Raw genomic sequence first — 18,398 nt, 5'->3', positions numbered from 1 at the left:
GATTTTTAATTTAATTTCTAAGTTATAGAGGGGGAGGAGGAAGAAGAAGGAGGAGGAGGAGGAGAAGGAGAAGGGGAAAGCAAGAGAAAGATAAAGAGGAGAAGAAGGAGGAGAGGAGGAGGAAGATAAAAAGGAGGAGGATGGGAAGGAGAGGAAGCTGCAGCAGCAACAGCCCTAGTTTCTCTAGTCCTCCTGCGATAGCATTCTTACAGGACTTGAAAGTTTACCAAGACTCAGATTCTACCAAACCCACAATTTACACAGTTCATTCCCCTTGTTTCTTTCCACATGTATTATCTACCTTTTGGATTCAAATGCAGTCATTCCTTTATTTATTCAGTAGGCCTTTTGTGAGAGAGGGTGCACACTAATGTACCACTTCCAATGATCTGTGTTACCTTTTTCGATCCCTGAGAAATAGCATGCTTTATTCATGAAATATACTCCACAGATGCAAGAAATCTGGCTCCTAAAGCCATTAGGGGTGATGCTAAGCCTGTGAGCAGAGCCTGTGAGCTCAGCAATGAACAAAGCTGACTTGAATTTAACAGGTGCTTTGTGTGGAGTACAACTTTGTCAAACAATATAGAAAAGAAATTCTGTGTGTCGCTCCCACTGTCCTATGTTGGGCAAATATAAATGCCATTTACCTTCAATGTCTCCAGATTACCACAGAGCTATGTTGGGAATCTACCAAGCCAGTAAGAATTAACATGGCATACCCTATTTTATTCCAGGGATAAAACATAAACATGTGGTTTCATATGTACACAAGTACATTGCACATATGTACAACCAGTTACCAGGAGTTTTCCTTGCCATGTCTTTGTACTGAGTTTTCAAAAATAAAAGTTTCCCAGGAAAACAGAAAGCTGAAGCCAGCCTGAGCTTTGGCAAGATAATTTGTCAATAAAATGCAGAGAGTGGTAGCTTTTATTGTGTACATGGAATGTATTAGCAAAGATTATTTGTTGAATACATGTTTTAATTTTTCTGTGTGTGTGTTTGTGTGTGCATTATACTGTGTGTATGTATATGTATCATGTGTGTTCAGATGCCAGAAGACTGTGTCAGATCTCCTAACCTGTATGTACATGCAGGCTGTTGGTGGTTGTCTGATTTGGTTTCTGAAAAGAAACGCAGGTGTTCTGCAACCATCTCTGCTAAACACTGTTCCTGTAGAATATACTTTTTAATAGTACATTTTGCTTAAAATATCTGCTTGGATATTTTTGACATATAAATGTGTAATAAGTAGTTGTTGTGTGGTGGCACACTTTATAAATGTAAGCATAAAAAAGTGCTAGCCCAACATTTCAGAAACTGCAAACCAGATGCTGGATTGTTGCTTTTCCTTTTGGAATAAAGAAACTGTGACAATGCTGCATCAATTTATCATTCCCCATGAGTCACTCAGAAAGCTGGACAATCGAAACCCCAACACAAAAACAAAAGTATAATAATGTGCTCATTACGCATGGCAGAATCTCTGCAAGGAAATGAAGTCTAAAATTTAAAAGAAGAACAAGTTTTTTTTTCTTGCTGAGTTTGAGTCACGTGAAACCTTCTGTTTATAGATGGTAAAATTACCATGTCAGTAGAAACATAAAGAGTGACTCTTACAAAGTCTTCAAAGACAGTCTTCGGAAATAGATCTCTCTGAGATTATTAAAGAAGCTGGTCAGATGTCCCCTGGAGGGGGAGACCTGGTGGCACTCAGAGGAAGGACAGCAGGTTACCAAGAAGAGACTTGATACCCTATGAACATATACAGGGGGAGGTAATCCCCCTCAGGAACAGTCATAGGGGAGGGGAATAAGGGGAAATGGGAGGGAGGGAAGAATGGGAGGATACAAGGGATGAGATAACCATTGAGATGTAACAAGAATAAATTAATAAAGGAGAAAAAAAAAGAAGCTGGTCAGGAAAACCTATATTCTGGCAATCCACTAAAGAATTTAAACTGAAAATAAACAAGCTCACATAGACTCCTACAGCTGCTTGGGGGCTTCCCCATCACTGAGGTCCATACCCTGAAGATTACACTCGCCCACCCCAGTGGTCACGCTGATGGAAACAGAGTGAAAAGGGTTCCCTCATACATGTAAGTTATTTGCACTGGAGAGGTAACTCAATTAGTAAATGCTCATGCAAGCATGAGGACCTGAGTTCCAATCCACAGCACCCACGTAAAATGCAGGTGCAGTGGCCCGCGCTTGTGATCCCAGCACCAGGGAGGCAGGGATGGACAGTCTCCTCCTAGTGAGGCTGGACAAGCTCCTAAACTCCAGGTTCAATGAGACTCAGCGACAAAAGGTAGAGAGCAATTGAAGAAGACACCCAATGCTGGTCTCTGATCTTCACATACGCACAGATACACACTCACATATGTATGTAGACCGTATACATATGCATAATATACATATGCAAGTATAACACATACAAATACAGCATGTATACATACACATATATGTATAGCACACACATGTAAAAACATAATACTTGATTTAAAAAGAAATTTTCATTGTTCCTAAAGTTACTATGAGGATCAGAGGTAGCAACTCAGCATCCACCCATGCACACATTCCTAGGGCACATTCCGGTGGCAGTTGTTTCTGAGGACAAGCAATTTAAACCACTAACATATAATATTAGATGAGGTTCCACACTTACCCTGATATAGTACGTAGAGCATATACATTTTAAGATCAAACTTATCAGGTATGAGAGCACATGCTTGCAGTCCAAGTACACTGGAGGCCGAGGTAAGAAGGCCTCAAGTCTGTGGTTAACTTAGGTCCCCTTAAACAGGAGCAACAACAAAAAAATCTAGTAACAACAACAAAACAGAACCTAAAGTTTTAGAAAAATGTGATTATTGATCTCTTCAGAGAGTTGAAAATATCTGCTACATTTTTCTCTGCCCACAGGCTATTGCTGAGTAGAAATCGGAAGCTGAGCATCTTACTGCCTTTACCACATCAGGGAATTCCACACTACACCTAGTGGATTATTTTCACTGTAAGACAAAGTTAAAAGGTTTTGGCCATTATAGAAAATTCATAAACAGAAGGAGAACTTTATAATCAGAGAAATATGAAGGAGAGTCTTTGGTTACAACTTCCTAAGTTACGTTTTGGTTTTGCTTTTTTTGTTTGTTTGTTTGTTTGGTGACATTGAACCTCTCTTGGATTTTGATATATCCACAGAGAAAATAATTTTACTGCCTTTCTGGAGGGTGAGAAGCTTATCATGAGGTACTTGCCTGAGGATGCAGACTTCCTGAGGCCAAAGCTCTAATTGGCTTCTTCCCCCCTCCCCGCCCGCCCCATGCACAGAGCAGGGCCTAGCAGGGCACACAGACAATCTTCATCAGGAGCGCCTGAGGCTTTTTCTCAGATCTGGGACCCTTCTGGCTGCAGCTTTGGATCTTAAACAGTTTACTAGTAAAATGCTTGGCTCACAGGCGTGAGCTGCCCCCCCCTCCCACTCTCCTCCACCCCCATTACCCAAGCTGAAAGGTTACTCTGCATACTCCTGCAATATTTCCAATATACAAAGTGAGTTCTAGAGCTATTCCCTGGGTGTGTAGGTATCACCTCAGTAAATCCGACCTCAGAGGCTGGGACCTACTGCTGTCGAGTGAGACTCCTGGATGGTGATGCTTAACGGTAATGTTTTGCCTGTGCAGGAGGCGGTTTCCAGTGAAAATTTGCTTCAAAACCACAGGGCAAGGGGACAATAGCTCAATAGTTAAGAGCACTTGCTGCTCTTCTAGAGGACGCCAGATTCAGTTTCCAGGACCCAGATCTGGTGACTCAGGAACTACCTGTAAGTCCTGTTCCAGATGCTCTGACAGCCTCTTCTGGACTCCAAGGGCACCTGCGTACATGAGGCACACACACATAACCCTTAAAAACAAACACTCATGGGCCTCATTTTGCCTGAGATGTTTAACCCTTGAACAATGTGAGGGCGAGCACCTACACAGGTGGGGTTTCGTGACATGAGTGCATCAGAATTTAAGGTGGATGGTTCGTGGCCACTGCTTTATTAGGTCTGAGTGTGCAGCTTTACCTCTGAGAGCTCCCTCTGACCCCAGCACATCAAAGTGCTCAGGAAGCATTCGCCTGATCCATAAACTGATGAAGAAATGGACAAATTAGTATAAATAATAACTGACCCTATATTCATGCTGTTACTATTGTTTTCCTGTCTTTAAGGTCGGTGCTCTGTACTACAACAGGTATGCATCAATTTATATGTTCCAAGAACACCATCAACATAGTAAACAGGGTAGAAATGAGCAGTGGGGATCAGAGACGTACTTAGATGATTTTAGTAGATTTTAATAGCAGTATACATAAACTGATAGATAACAGGAAATTTTGAAATGTTCAAAAAGAGCTGGAGACTAAAAAAAGATAAGTAAGTCTGAATTTTCCTAAAACTAGGGGAAATTATTAAACATGGTTGGAGCAGTTTGTTATCATCGAGGACCCGGTGCATTGGTTGTAAATGAGGCATTTTGCATGACAATGTGGATGCATGCCAAGCCACGAATTTCATGCCTGATTATATCAGTTCATCTCACAAAACATTAGCAAGCTCACAATGAGAGGAAATGTAGATAAATACCACACTCCTAAAAGTGAAAATGTAGAAGCATTCCCATTGTCAAGGAAAGGACGAGGCCTCCTTACTGACAGTGAGATTCTGTGATAGTGTTCTTTTCCCAGCTGAATTTGGGCAAAAAAGAAGACAAGGAATTAACAAGAAAGAAAGTTCAGATAAATAATTACAAGATAAATATTCAAATTCATCTACTAAGCAATTAAACTGAAAGCATATTTGTCACCTCAATAGAAAGAGGAAATTTAATAAGCTCTAGAATGTTAAAGCCTACAATATATACATATGCACAAATAAAAACAGGGCAAATAAATCTTTTTTAAAAAACAAAAAACAAACAACAACAACAACACCGGTAACTGGGAAACAACAGAGAAAGTGAGTGTGCCGCTTGCATTCTGGTACTAGTGGACCTAGAAGGTTAACATGGCCGCCACACTGGGCAGACAGAGCAGAGGCGAAGGACACCAGCGGATTTCAAATATTGCTCTTTTAGGGAGTAAGTAAAAGTATCATAAAAGAAAGAATGAAGACTGCGTTTGAGAGATCATTGTGTCATTAGAATGCAAACCTTCCTCAGTACTAAAAGAATACGCTTTCAAGCTCAGACACCAAAAAATCACAACAAAATCAATACTATAAAATGAAAATTAGTTCATATATAAAGTGCTTAGGCATTAAATATATTGTCAAAGTATACTTTTCCCCCTACTTTAGAGGAATAAAAGTATATAGAGATCAAATAAAAGTAAACAATCAAAGTTGAGTCATAATTTTTCAAAATCCTTTACCTAAAGGAGGAGGAAAGGAGTGGGTCTGCCCCTTTCTTTGGACATTGCCCCATGGTGTCATCCACAGAGTCCATGCTTGAGGATCAAGCAAAGGCGTTACCAAAAAGAATCTCGCAGTGTTGTAGGTCTGTGACTTTGTCTTGGGCTGCGTGTGGCTAAAGGGGGCACCACCTGGCTGAAGCTTTGACCCTACCTCTCTTTCCAGGTCTAATTTCTGGACATGTGTAAATATTTTAAATGATCATGAGCTACAGCTAAGTTGTTTTAAAATCATAATCTCAAAAAAATAGACAACAAAATAAATTTATGAATTCCATTTATTTATTTACTTATTTGTTTTATGTGTGTAGAGTCTCTCTCACTGTGTGCGTATGTCTCTGTCTCTCTCTGTAGGTGTCTCTTTCTCTGTGTGTCTTGTGTTTCTCCCTTCTCCCTTCTCTCTCTTATTTTCGCCAACACTGAGATGAGGATGAGAGATGTGTGACACTGTGCTCTCCCTCCCTACCCCCCTCTCTCCGTGTCTGTCTGTCTGTCTGTCTGTCTGTCTGTCTGTCTGTCTCTCTCTCTCTCTCTCTCTCTCTCTCTCTCTCTCTCTCTCTCTCTCTCTGTGTGTGTGTGTGTGTGTGTGTGCGCGCGCGCGCGCGCACACGCGCACGCGCACGCACTCCTGTGCTCACAGCACTCATGCAGCAATCAGAGGACACTCAGCACACACAATGGGATTGGGTTCTTTCTTTCCCAGGAATCAAATTCGGCTTGTCAGGTTCAACAGCAAACACTATTACCTAGTGAGCTGTCTTACTGGCCCAAAACAAAGTTCAAAAAGGTTATTAGAATATAATGATTAAATTACAGTCTTCTAGCTCATCAAGAGAGTGTCTTCTACATTTCTAAACAATTTCCAGAGGTGAACTTAATGATTAGGACTACAGCATAAAGTAGATGGATTTTGCATATATACATTTTCATCTCGCCCTCCAAACACACATACATCTGGCAAACATAAGGCCCGATTACAAACAAATCCATGGGATATAGGGAGCGTTTCTTACTGTTTTTTCTTCTTTTCATTTGTCTAGGAAGATAAAGGAAAGTCTGGAGTGTTTCCCAGTTAAGTTGAATAACCTGATCCACACACTAGCACAGATGCCAGCCATTAGCCTCGCCAAGCCTGCCCCTCAGACTCTTCTCCGGGAACCCTGCATCCTGAAGAAAACCAGGACAATTCAGAGAGCCGCAATTTTAGGGTTCAGCAAGACGCATAGCAACGTAAGTCTAAGCCACAGGCTCTGCTGCACACACTTTTTTAAAACCTTGACTTTTTTACTATGCAAATTGAAAATCAGAACGGGAGAAGTACCATTAAGGAAATGGTTTAAGAAAAATCGTCACAACCGGAGCTATTAGCGGAGAACCATCAGAGGGAACAGTTCCTACCCTGTGGTAGAATATAAATCAAGAACTAATTAAAGTGTCTGCAAGAAAGGACAGCAAAAATTAGGCAATGTTGCCAGAACATAAAATTATGGTCCCCCATACACTTTATTTATAGGTAATCATGACGTTAAAGATTACGTCCATCTGCTTCGGTGATAAGTTGGGTGTTTTTTTTTTTTAAACAAAAAGTTCCCTTTTCTGTTTAATTTATCTAAAAGCTGGTTTGGGGATCTACGGCAAGCTTTATCTCCATCTTTTGATTTTTGACTGTTTATCCGCAGCTGTATCTGATCGAGGTGACACGCGGCGACAACAGGAAAAGCCTGACCAAAAAGTCATTCGAGCAGTTTTACAGACTTCACAGCCAAATTCAGAAGCAATTCTCCTCTTTGGCTCTCCCAGAGTAAGGCACCGTTCCCTCGCCTTATTAGGCCTTCAGAATGTGTCCTTGAGCAAAGGGAGGAAAATGATGGCTAAGAGGTTTCCTGTTTGGGAGCACCAGGCAGTGTCCAATGCGGAGATGCTTTCCCTGCAGCACCCGAGCCAAGAGCCCTTTGCAGCAGAAAGCAGAACAAAGTTGGCACCTTTCTTTTTTTTTGCTTATAGCCATCGATTTTTGTAGATGGAAAAAAATCCAGAACCTCTTTCATTTTTCCTTACTTAGAGAGGAAAATTGTTTTATTTCCCTGTTTTAAATGTATTCTTCTCAGTTGTTTCTATAAAAATAGAATTGAAATTGAAAGACAGAACTAAATCATCATGCATACTTTTTTTGGCAATAGCTGAGCATTAGAAACCCTTATGTAAGTACTCATGTGTACATGGTGAGACGGAAGGGGATTTTTGTGTGGTTGGGCAGGGGAGAGGGGTGTGTGTGATACCATCAATTGTTTTATATGTCACTCACCTTTGCTATTCTCAAACCTGGGTTCTCTTAGCCATTAGTTACTAAACTTACATAGTCTGAATGTTATTTATTTATGTACATTTTGAAGGAATAGCTGTGATATTATGTTACAGTGGAAAAATAAACAAAAGATAACTATAAAGTCAACTACTGTTCATCTAATCTGGAATATTAGTTAAAACGAGGCAAATTTAAACCGTCAAGTTCAGAGTACAACAAATTTGTATTTAGCCTCGAAAAGGTGGGTTCACAGAAATTATGATATTGGCAGCCAGATAAACCAAATTTTGATTTTTCTTTCATCTGCACTAGAATTTTTGTTAAGTGAGCCATCTTTTAATGTTGTTGGTGGTTACTTAAGGCCTGCTATGCTTTGCACACATGGATTTTCATGTGTTCTCTGATTTAGTCCCTTTCCAAAACCTAAGTATAAGCTTTCAGTGAGTGAAGTGATATCGGGGAATATTGAAAAAGTATGTTTGCTTCTGTCTTAGACATTTTGAAGCATGAGCATTTTCAACACCCGGAAGATAAGACATTAGACAGCAGCTCAGGAACACAAGAGGAAAATTCGTTAATTCTGAAAGCCGCTATACATAGGTTTGGGATATTTTAAATAGAATCAGAAAAAAAGAAGCATTAGCAAAAATCTTCAAACTTCCGCTGCCAAGTTCACCATCTAAGATATGTTACCATATCCACTGATAGTCACGGAATAGCATACATCACGCAGCAGTATGCGCTATCCTCTGATCAAGGCTGTCTTCTCTAGCCTCTCGCAGACTCCAGAAGCGTCAGCACCACTTCACACAGCCTCTTCTCCAGCCCTGGTTAGGATTCTGCTCTGCCCACAACTGCTGCCTGGCAATGAAGCTAAATTGATATTCAAACCGTTTCATGAACTCTCTGAGGAGGGACTTTTAGCCTTGTGTGCCCTGAGCAGCTCCTGTGGGCTGTCACTCCCACAGGGGCCAAGACTGGAGATCATACATATGGATGAAGAGGAGGGCAAGATTTCCTCTGACTCCTACATTTATGGAGAGGAGTCGTAAAAGACTTCTGTAAATTCGGTCTGGAAGGGGGAAAAAAATCAGAATGTCACAGTCAGGAAGAATGAAATTCTAATTAGTCATAGCCTGCAATAGAGGTCTTCCAGCTGGGCCATTTGTATGTCTGGTACCTTCCAAGAGTCCACAGGCATGGAGATTTTCTTACGATGAGTGGCTTTCATCCTCATTTCGGGAAGAGGCAAGACTCCTTCCCCTCCTCCTACTTGTCTTGATGCTTTCCTCCTCGCCTCAGAATCTTGTGTGATTTCCCAGGATGTAAACTCCACTCAGGACCAGATCAAAAGGGGTGGGGGGAATCCTGGTGTTAGTACTGAGAAGATCAATTACCCAGTAATCAGAACAACTTTTTTAAAAATCAGCATTTTAAAACAAAAACAAAAACAAAAAATAAAAAACCATTGTCTTTTTTTGCCTGTTTTCTGATGAACACTATGGTAGCAGTGTCAGGGAAAACAGCATACGGAGGCTTCTCAATAACTGATTTCAATGTGACATTTGGTAAATGAGCTTTTGATAGATTGAATGGCACCAGTATGGCCCAATTCCTCAATTCTGTACATGTATTTTTAACCTAGAACTTTCAGAATTTATAAAACACCAGCAAAGATTAAATTGCTTTATTATACAAATATGGAAGCCCCACACATAGCTGTATGATTTATATTAAACACTAACTGAAGCCATCTAGTTGCCAAGGTCATTTCCAAAACTGCCACCATATATATGTGTATAATTATATATTACATATATTTTACATTTTAGACTAATTTTATATTGGTCCCAATTTTCGTAACTAAGTCCAGACGGAAAAAAAAAACTAACAGTTTAATCTTTAGATTGATAAACAATTTAAAATCTTAAATGTTACTTATTGACCAGGTAATAATTAGATATATAGATTTAGTCATATGGCACTTGCGTGATCTTTTTAAAAAGTAGCTGGCAATGTCCTGGCTTGACATCACCACTTGCTTCTGTGTGCTTGCAGTAAGATTCACAAGCCTCCTCATTTCTCCTTCCGGGAAGCATGCAGGCAGGCTTTCATGTGCACTAAATGGCAGATGTATGAAAAGGGGCAATAGCCAGCTGATAAAAAGATACATGTGTGCAGGAAAATGTTACTCAATGGGACCACTACCAGGCCATGCCACCAAACTGATCTTAAGCCCAATTCACCAAGACGGTCTTCAAGTAGATCAGAGAGAAGCCATCTGTCCTGACTCTTGGGGACAGTGTGACTTTGATTCACAAGAATGAGGCTGGATGAAAGCAGACACTACTTGAAATGATGTCTGTCAAGAGCCCAGATGAAACAATACAGTCGGAACTCTTTGAAAAACTATAAATCATTAATTTCAGAAACTACGTATTAGCCCTTACATGCACAAGGAGGAAACATTTGTGGACTGACATAAATACAGTAATAAAGATCATATTACGTTCATTTAATGTTAAATTAAATTAGTGCTGATATCAGTGATGATTAAAATAGCACAAATGAGGACAGTTGTGCCTATGCAATGGCCAGGGTTAGCCACGTATATTCTGCCCTTTTTCTGATGTTTTTATTGGCCCTCCAGTGGTGCAGCTGTCAAGTGTGTGACCAACCCAAAAGAGGCTAACTTTTACACTGACCAAAGTAACACTCCTTTCCTTTAAAACAGGTTTCCTCACTGGTGGCACTTACCTTTTACAGACTCAGATCATAAGAGGATCAGAGATCTAAGTCATTACGTGGACCAGATCCTGCACGGATCTTACGAAGTGGCAAATGTACGTAACTGCATTATTTTTTCCACTTTTATGCAAACGTCAGCAATTTACTTATCATTACAAAAGTAGTTTTAAATGTGTCAGCTTTCTGTAGTCCCTTCACTCAGGTAGCATGTATGTCTAAGATGTCTAAAGTCCATGAAATGAGGTCCAAAGCCCTAGCTTCACAGAGACAGTGTGTGCTGAATGGACCACAATATGCTTGGATGCTTGACTGCAAGGCGTGGATTTCTTCCAGCTTTGACATAAAAGGTGCAGACTGAGGACAGACAGTGTCTTTCAGGCATTTGACTTGACGTTTAACAGAGGTGTTCTAGGCCGTTGTCCTGAGGAGGAACAAGCCACACAAGGAAGTTCAGGGGTGCGGAAACCATGCTACTCAACTGGGTTCCCACTGGACTGCAACCAGATACAACAAACAAGGTGGCAACATTAAGTTCTGGAACTCAGCATTCTGAATATGGGACTTAAGGGACTCGAGTCAAAGTATTGGCAGACCTTCTGGAATATTCCATCTTCTACAGCAGAGGTTCTCAACCTGTGGGTCACACCCCTTTATGGGTCACATATATGGGTCATATACCCTGGGTGTCAGATATTCACATTACGATTCATAACAGTAGAAAAATCACAGTCGTGAAGTGGCAAGGAAATGATTTCATGGTTGCGGAGCTGTACTAAGGGGACACGGCATTAAGGAGGTTGAGGACCACTGGTCTAGGAGATCTCTTCTTGCAATACAGTCCCTGTCATCACACCTTCATGTCTGGCTCTTACTGCCCTTGTGCTTCCTCTGGCAGGATGTTAGTCATTACACTGGGCAAATCTGGGCTACTTGGGACAGCCTTACCATCTCAAGGGCTTCGGTGTATTTTATCTGCAAAGGCTTTTTGCTATGTAAACTAATGTTACATATAAATTAGACCAGGGGTTGGTATTATCCTCCTGGACTAAGGATGTATGGAAGAGTATGAAGACTCAATTCCTTTGAATCTGAATATGGGAGAGGGAGAGAGAGGGGGGAGGGGGAAGGGGGGAGGGAGGAAGAGAGGGAGGGAGGGAGGGAGGGAGGGAGGGAGGGAGAACAGGACTGTTCTAGGTGTGCTGATATTTTTGCTAACAGACATATGCATCTACTGTTTGACAAAACTATTCCTGGGGAAATGCAACACACACACGCCTACTCACCCCAGACAGGAAGCTCCCACAACAGACCAAAACACGGATGCCACCAAAGCCTAGCGTGGTATCCATGAGTTTCATTGGTGTGACTTACAGGAATGTGGGGGAAGGGTCACTTACAGGGGCAGAGATGACTCAAAGACAGCTGCATCAACAAAGCCCACCCAGCATGGGTGACAGCTCCCAAATCTGGAAGCCTAGAGCACACTGAGAGGGCCCTCTGCAGGTGCCTCAGTTGGTCTACCCATTTTCCAGACAGCTTGGCTGGCTTTGGCTTCTTCCATGCAGCTACTCTGGTCTTACAGTGTTCTTTGTGCCTCAGGCTCAGCTTCTTAGACTCTGAGAGAACTCTCAGCTTTTATTGCTTACTATGACATGGAGGGGCCTGGTGGGTCCAGTCACTTTCAGGGACTTCCTGAAGCTCTTTAGAGTAGTTTACCTTCCTGTTTAAATAGAGTCCTGCAGGATAGAACGTTTTTATCTTGGGGGGGGGGGGTGAGGGCAGGATGTTACACAGCAGCTTCTTCTGTCTGTAACAAGGCCTTCCTCTTTAAAATCCTGTGTAATAAACATACAGCCAAGGGAGTATCATTGTGGTTGTAGTTTCTGTGATCTAACAATTCCATCATTTTACTTGCATCAATTTATATTTCCTATTTTAACCATAATTACAAGCAACACACTAATGAAATGTTATATTAAATACAGAATACAATCTTTGCCTTCAGATTGGAATGATGTGTGTTGGGGTGTGTGTGTGTGTGTGTGTGTGTGTGTGTGTGTGTGTGTGTGTGTGTGTACGTACAGGCCTGTTATCTTACAAGCATTTTATCTGAGATGTACCTGGTGCAATTTTTTCCTTTCTTCCATTCTAAACATTCATTGCTGATAATTCAACTATGTCCTAGTCGCTTCAGAGTAATATACCGCTCGACTATGGGGGATTGCCACCCAGACTAGAGCATGCATCCCTAGTGTTTTAAATCCACTATGACTTTGTAATTTTCTTTTAATTTCCCTGTGGCATGAAACCTTAAGACAGTCTGTTTAACACATTTGTATCTCATACACCATGATAACAATGTATATTAATTTCTTTGTTCTTCGTCTACTTTTAACATTTTTGTCTTTGCAAACTTCTTTATCCTGCTTTCAGATCCAGTGTTGTTTCTCTTTCTCATATGCAAGTTTCTGGACCTCCTATGTTTGCACTAACGGTGACTCTTACTGTTGACTCTCACATTCTTTGAAGACAAGTTAAAAAAAATCACATGTTAAGCTCTTTCAGCCACTCTTAGCAGAATATTTGGATGCAGTCACTGTCACCATGAGAATCTAGTGCTGCAGCCACCCTCTAGGTGTGCAGTTTCCAAAGTGTCTTCTCCTTCTCACTGTCCTTTCAGAGAAGCTGTGCTGCAGGTCCAAGTCTGTGGTCTTTATCATCCCAAATGGCTTTTTAATATTTCTTTACTTGCTAGGTTATTACTCTCGGTTGCCCTGAAAGCAGGTTGGAAAATTCTATAGAAATTCTGGGCTAGTATCATCTTCTTGTTGTATATATGTCAGATCAGGGCTTGCAAGACACATAAGGACACATATACACAGGCACACACAAACGCACACCTAGACATACATAAAACACATACACATACACACACAAGGACACACACAAAAGCACACTGTGCATGTGTGAAGCTGATGTCTCCTAATGCTAAAGAATCTCTCATTTTCTTTACTAGTGGCTAGGCTGTCCACATGGCATGGAACATCCCTGTGAGACAGATGCTGGTTTCATAAGCAGGTCCCTGGCAGACAGAACTCTTTAGCTCTTGGACACAGCTGTCTAGCGGTTTATCTAGAACAAAATCCTTAGGGTGATGAATACAAAGTCTCTCCGATGCTTTGCTTTTTCAAGCAAGGAGTGAAAACGTTCACAGAATCTTTTAAGTTCAACCTCATACCTCAAAGAGCTTGGATGTGGCCAGTGTGAGCCCATCTGAAATAAAGCACTAACCAGCAGTCAGCAAGCCTTTTCTCAAGACACAGGGTCCCAACTTCTGGGGTGCAAGCACATGTCACCATACTTCCTAACAAGACGCCATTTTCTATGAGGAAAAAGTTCATCTCTGACATTCAATATGCTAATGAATAAAACATCCCTCTGTTGATTGATGTGTGAGTAAATAACAGAAGCAATCACAGGCTTGCTGATCAGAGGAAGTAGAGCACCCTTCTTCCTCCCCATCCCTAGCCACTGTCACAGAGAGTAACCTTCCACTTCTTCCTCATCAAGTGGGCATTATCAGTCATTTGACCTCTAATGTAGCAGGCACTCAGGTGTCCTCATTTCTGACTGATTCTCATAGGAGGTTGGACTATTATGGTAAAGCTGGTAGACTCAGATATAGACACTGTTCTGTAACAAAGGATAAGTGTCCAAACACCAGAGTTCAACTTAAGTCCAAGGGGGTTAGAGGATGCGACACTCAAGTCACTACTAAAAGTCAGACAGTAGTTAATAAATAGAAGTCACAAAGTGTCACCTTGGACAAAGAAAATGGTAGGAAGCAATCATGATGGCCACCACGTTCTTTTCTCCTGTAAGGAAATGTAAGGATCTAGTGGCTATGTTCTCATATTCTCCTCAGTTTTTATTTCTCATCTAGATAGTTCCTCACTCATCAATATTTGCTAAATATTTTAAATGAATAAATGAATAACAATACCATCATTATCATATGATGATCTATAGGATTGCTGTTGTCCTTCAAATCCTAAGGGATTAACAGATTACATTTGAGAGTGTTTGACGGTGACCTTTAAACTTTTTCTCCTGTTTATTGGCAAGTTGTTCTCTAACCAACTCATGCTTCCCAAAATGGTAGTTTGTTTATATACATTGTATATGCAAACTTCCATATGAATAAGGGATGACATTCTAAAACTTGCAGAAAAAAAACCCAAAATGTTTAGAAAACCTTAGCTGTACTATAAAGCAAATATTATAAAATGAATATTCCTCTAGGGCCAGAGATTCAGCTCACTTGGTAGGGTGTTCAGCTAGCCCACAGGGTGCCTTGGATTCAGCCTCCAGCCCCTGGTAAGCCAGACATAGTGATGCATCCCTGTAATCTTAGCATTAGGGAGGTAAAGGCAGGAGAATCATAAGATTAGCACAATTATTGTCTTTATAGCTGGTTTGAGCCTTACCTGGACAATAAGAGGCCATTGTAGAAAATAAAAACAAACAAAAAAACCAAAAAACAAAAACAAAAAAAAACTTCCCTCACCCTAATGCATAGGACAAAATGAACCTTATGACGGAGACCTCCACCTTAGCACAAGATGCTCATGGAACTCTCCCAGCTGCCAAATGAAAGGCTGGCTCCATTGGCTGCCTAGTGTCCAATGCAGGGACAGCACTGGCCATGATCAGCATGGGTGGGTGTTAATGATGCAGTCACTCAGGACCACGCTTCCTGAAAGACCACTCTGATTTTATAGATAACTTTTGCAATGTATCTATTTTGAGCAGAGAGAAAGAAATGAACAGTATGTGTTCACTAAGAGGACCAAATGATGGAGAAATTGAATTGGAATAATAATGTCAGTGGGCAGGAAAAGCAACGTATAAAATAATTTAAGACAATATGGAAACTAGACCCTAGGAAAGCAAGTATTTTCTACATAAAGAAAGTATTCGGGTCCTGGAAGGATGGCTCAACAGTTAAGAGTGTACACTGCTCTCTCAGAGGACTCAAGTTCAGATCTCAACAGCTACAGCAAGAGCTCACAGCCTCCTGTAAGTCCAGATCCAAGGGATCCAACACCTTCTCCTGGACACCTGCACTCACAGACACACACCCACACAAGGGATCCAACACCTTCTCCTGGATACCTGGACACCTGCACTCACAGGCACACAACCACACGCAGCACACGCATACACATAAATTGAATAATTTTTACAAAAGAGAGTATTCGCATTCACCTTTCTTGTGTTTATTTTTTCTAAAGAGTGTATTTCGATTTCTGTCTCAATCAATGGGGAAATGAATGGCAGAGCCTTCTGCCCGCTAAAATCAAGGTACTATATTTCATTACACTGAGGGCCAAGTGATTTTGTGTGTCAAAGGGCAGAGTAGAATGCTGACATCTTTGTGTCCTTACGACTGCCATGCTCAGACACTAATGGCCATGTCCTTATGTGTCAGGCCAGAGTGGCAAGAATGGCAGTTATCTGGGATGGAAAGTACTGAGGGAGTGGTGGGAGGGTTCTCACCTTTGAGGGTGCGCACACAGCTCACACTAAAGCTACTCGGATACAAACTCTTGCACGGTGAATTAAATGCATTCAGTAGTTGCTGAAATGATCAGACTTGGCCTGTGTAGACAAAGGCAAGTGTAAAGTAAAGGCACCTCTGATTTCTGCCTAGGGCGGAGGGCGAGTACTGAGATCTGTCCTCATTCAGTAGCAAGCCGTAAGCAGGAAACTCAGCACGTGTAAGGCAAAGACTTCTGCGATTGCTTAATACACAGATACATGAGCAGAGGGCTTCTGTGAGAGGAGAAGGCAAGGACACCGGGCCTGTACAGGATGGTAAGACTGCAACATGCGTTTCAGCACAGCAAGGCTTAATGGACATTGCTATGCATCACTCTCATGGACGCAGGGGGACATATAAACACAGCCAACAAGCATAGAGCTGCAGTTTTCGTTATAGTCACATTTACAGAGGTGGTTACATTAAACTACTACTACAGAGGCCCTGAGGACAGGCGCTGTCATTATGCTGTATGACGTTATCAATCTTAATTGGTTGGCACTCTGGGGTAGGAAAGCTGAATAAATGATAAGTATCGTATTATGTTTTAAAATTGGTCTGAATTAAAGCCCGAGATTATAGTGGGTGAAAAAAAATAGAAGAGAAGGAAAAGGAGGGAGGGATTGGTGTTCTCAATTTAAATATATTGTGAAACCAAAGATATTAACAGCAAACCAGCTGGAAATTATGTTCTAAGGCGACTTCGATCCTGTTTAACAGTAGGATTTCATTAGAGGAAGTTATAATTGTAGCTGTTCTTCCAACATAACAGGGTCACAAGTGTAACCCCAGAAACGTAGCTGATCTATAGGAGTGTTGAGGATGAGCAGGGCTTTGCCTGAACACAGTGTGTGCTCTGCCACTGGCAGCCACATCCGGCCTCAATGAGGATTTACAGGATGGCACGTTTGTAAGATCTGGAAACCACTTCTCTCTTATTAGTTGTCCTTATGCTACCAAAATATCACACAAGTATTGTTGGATTCATACGTCTGCAAGTACCAAAGTAACACCCACACTTTGTACACAAATCATCACAGCTGCCACTTTCTAGAACTACTGACTTAGCCAAAAAATAAAGGCACATGTGTAGGTGTGTTTGTATGTATGCAGATGTGGGTTGAGCCCAGGGACTTGTTCCTTCTAGGAGAGCACTCTGCCACTGACCTACATCCCCAGCCCAACAAGTGTTTAGCTGTGGTTGTCTATACCTTGCAGTGTTGGTGTTGATGGCTTATAAAAAGACCTTTGTAACTCCCCATACTTTCTATTACTCCAAAGAAAGTTCTTGGAACTTGAGTGTCACTCCAGAGGCTACTCCGTGAGGAAGCTACAATGTCATCAACTACTGAACAGCAAGGGCTGGGGAGATGGTTCAGTCTTGAAAGTGCTTGCTTGGCCAAGCAAGGAACCAGAGTTGAGATCCCCAGCACCCACCGAAAAGTAAGGATTAGCATCCATGTGCAACCTCAGTAACCAGCAACAAAGGTGGAGACAGGCTGAGTACTGGAGCAAACTTAACCGAATCTGTGAGCTCCTGTTTGTAGAAACTCCCAATGGTCTCTTTCTTTCTTGTACGACAGAACAATTAACAAAAGCTACTTAAGGGAAGAGGGACATATTTGGTTCTCAGCTTGAGGGTAAAGTTCACCGTGGTGGAATGCATGGTGTAGAAAAAGGGTTCTAGCTAGCACAGTGGTGAAAGGCAGCAGGGGCCTCAGAAAGGAGCCCCAGTTAGCTGATCACTTGCACTCACAGTCAAGGAAGGAGGTGTGAACGCTTGCTCACACTCAGCTTTCATTATCGCTTTTATTCAGTCTGGGGCCTCAGATTATGGGATAGCGCCACGCACATTCAGGGTGTGTCTTCCCACCTCTGTTAAATATCTTCAAATACCCTGCAAGAGGTATGGCTCCTTGGGGACTCAGTCCCATCAAATTGACAGTCAGGATTAACCACCACGCTCCCTGAGTCTGTTTATAATTTAGCAAATGAAATTTAATTTCAAGATAAAATGAAACATTGCTGGCCTAAAAGTTACACTAATAATTCCAGCAGAAATTGTAGTACCTTGACATTTTTTAGTTTGTGTTACTGATTCCCTTTCTTCATGTGAATGAAGAAAGCTATTTTGGGGATATGAACATTAAAATTTATAAAATATGGACTGTACCATCATGTATTTTTTAAGGGATATGCATTGTTTGTTCTGACTACTCTTGGGCAGGACAGTCTTCATCTTTGATCCTAGAAAAATTAACTATTTCAAATACATTTTTTC

The 18,398-nt window shown here is 41.4% G+C and overlaps 1 protein-coding gene across 8 annotated transcripts in view; it reads left to right on the top strand.

The window, feature by feature from the left end:
* The window catches only part of PIK3C2G (phosphatidylinositol-4-phosphate 3-kinase catalytic subunit type 2 gamma), a 332,391-nt gene that overhangs the window by 260,302 nt on the left and 53,691 nt on the right, over positions 1–18,398 (top strand). For all 8 annotated transcript variants that reach the window (XM_084766217.1, XM_084766214.1, XM_084766215.1 and 5 more), the window contains 3 exons: positions 6,503–6,692; positions 7,142–7,263; positions 10,502–10,610. In XM_084766217.1, coding sequence (XP_084622343.1) covers positions 6,503–6,692; positions 7,142–7,263; positions 10,502–10,610 — 421 coding nt within the window. The remainder of the gene's footprint in view (positions 1–6,502; positions 6,693–7,141; positions 7,264–10,501; positions 10,611–18,398) is intronic.

The sequence above is a fragment of the Acomys minous genome (assembly GCF_964271855.1).
Source record: "Acomys minous genome assembly, chromosome: 17".
NCBI classification, from domain to species: domain Eukaryota; kingdom Metazoa; phylum Chordata; class Mammalia; order Rodentia; family Muridae; genus Acomys; species Acomys minous.
Note: the sequence above shows the minus strand (reverse complement) of the source record. Positions and strands in the feature narration are given on the sequence as shown.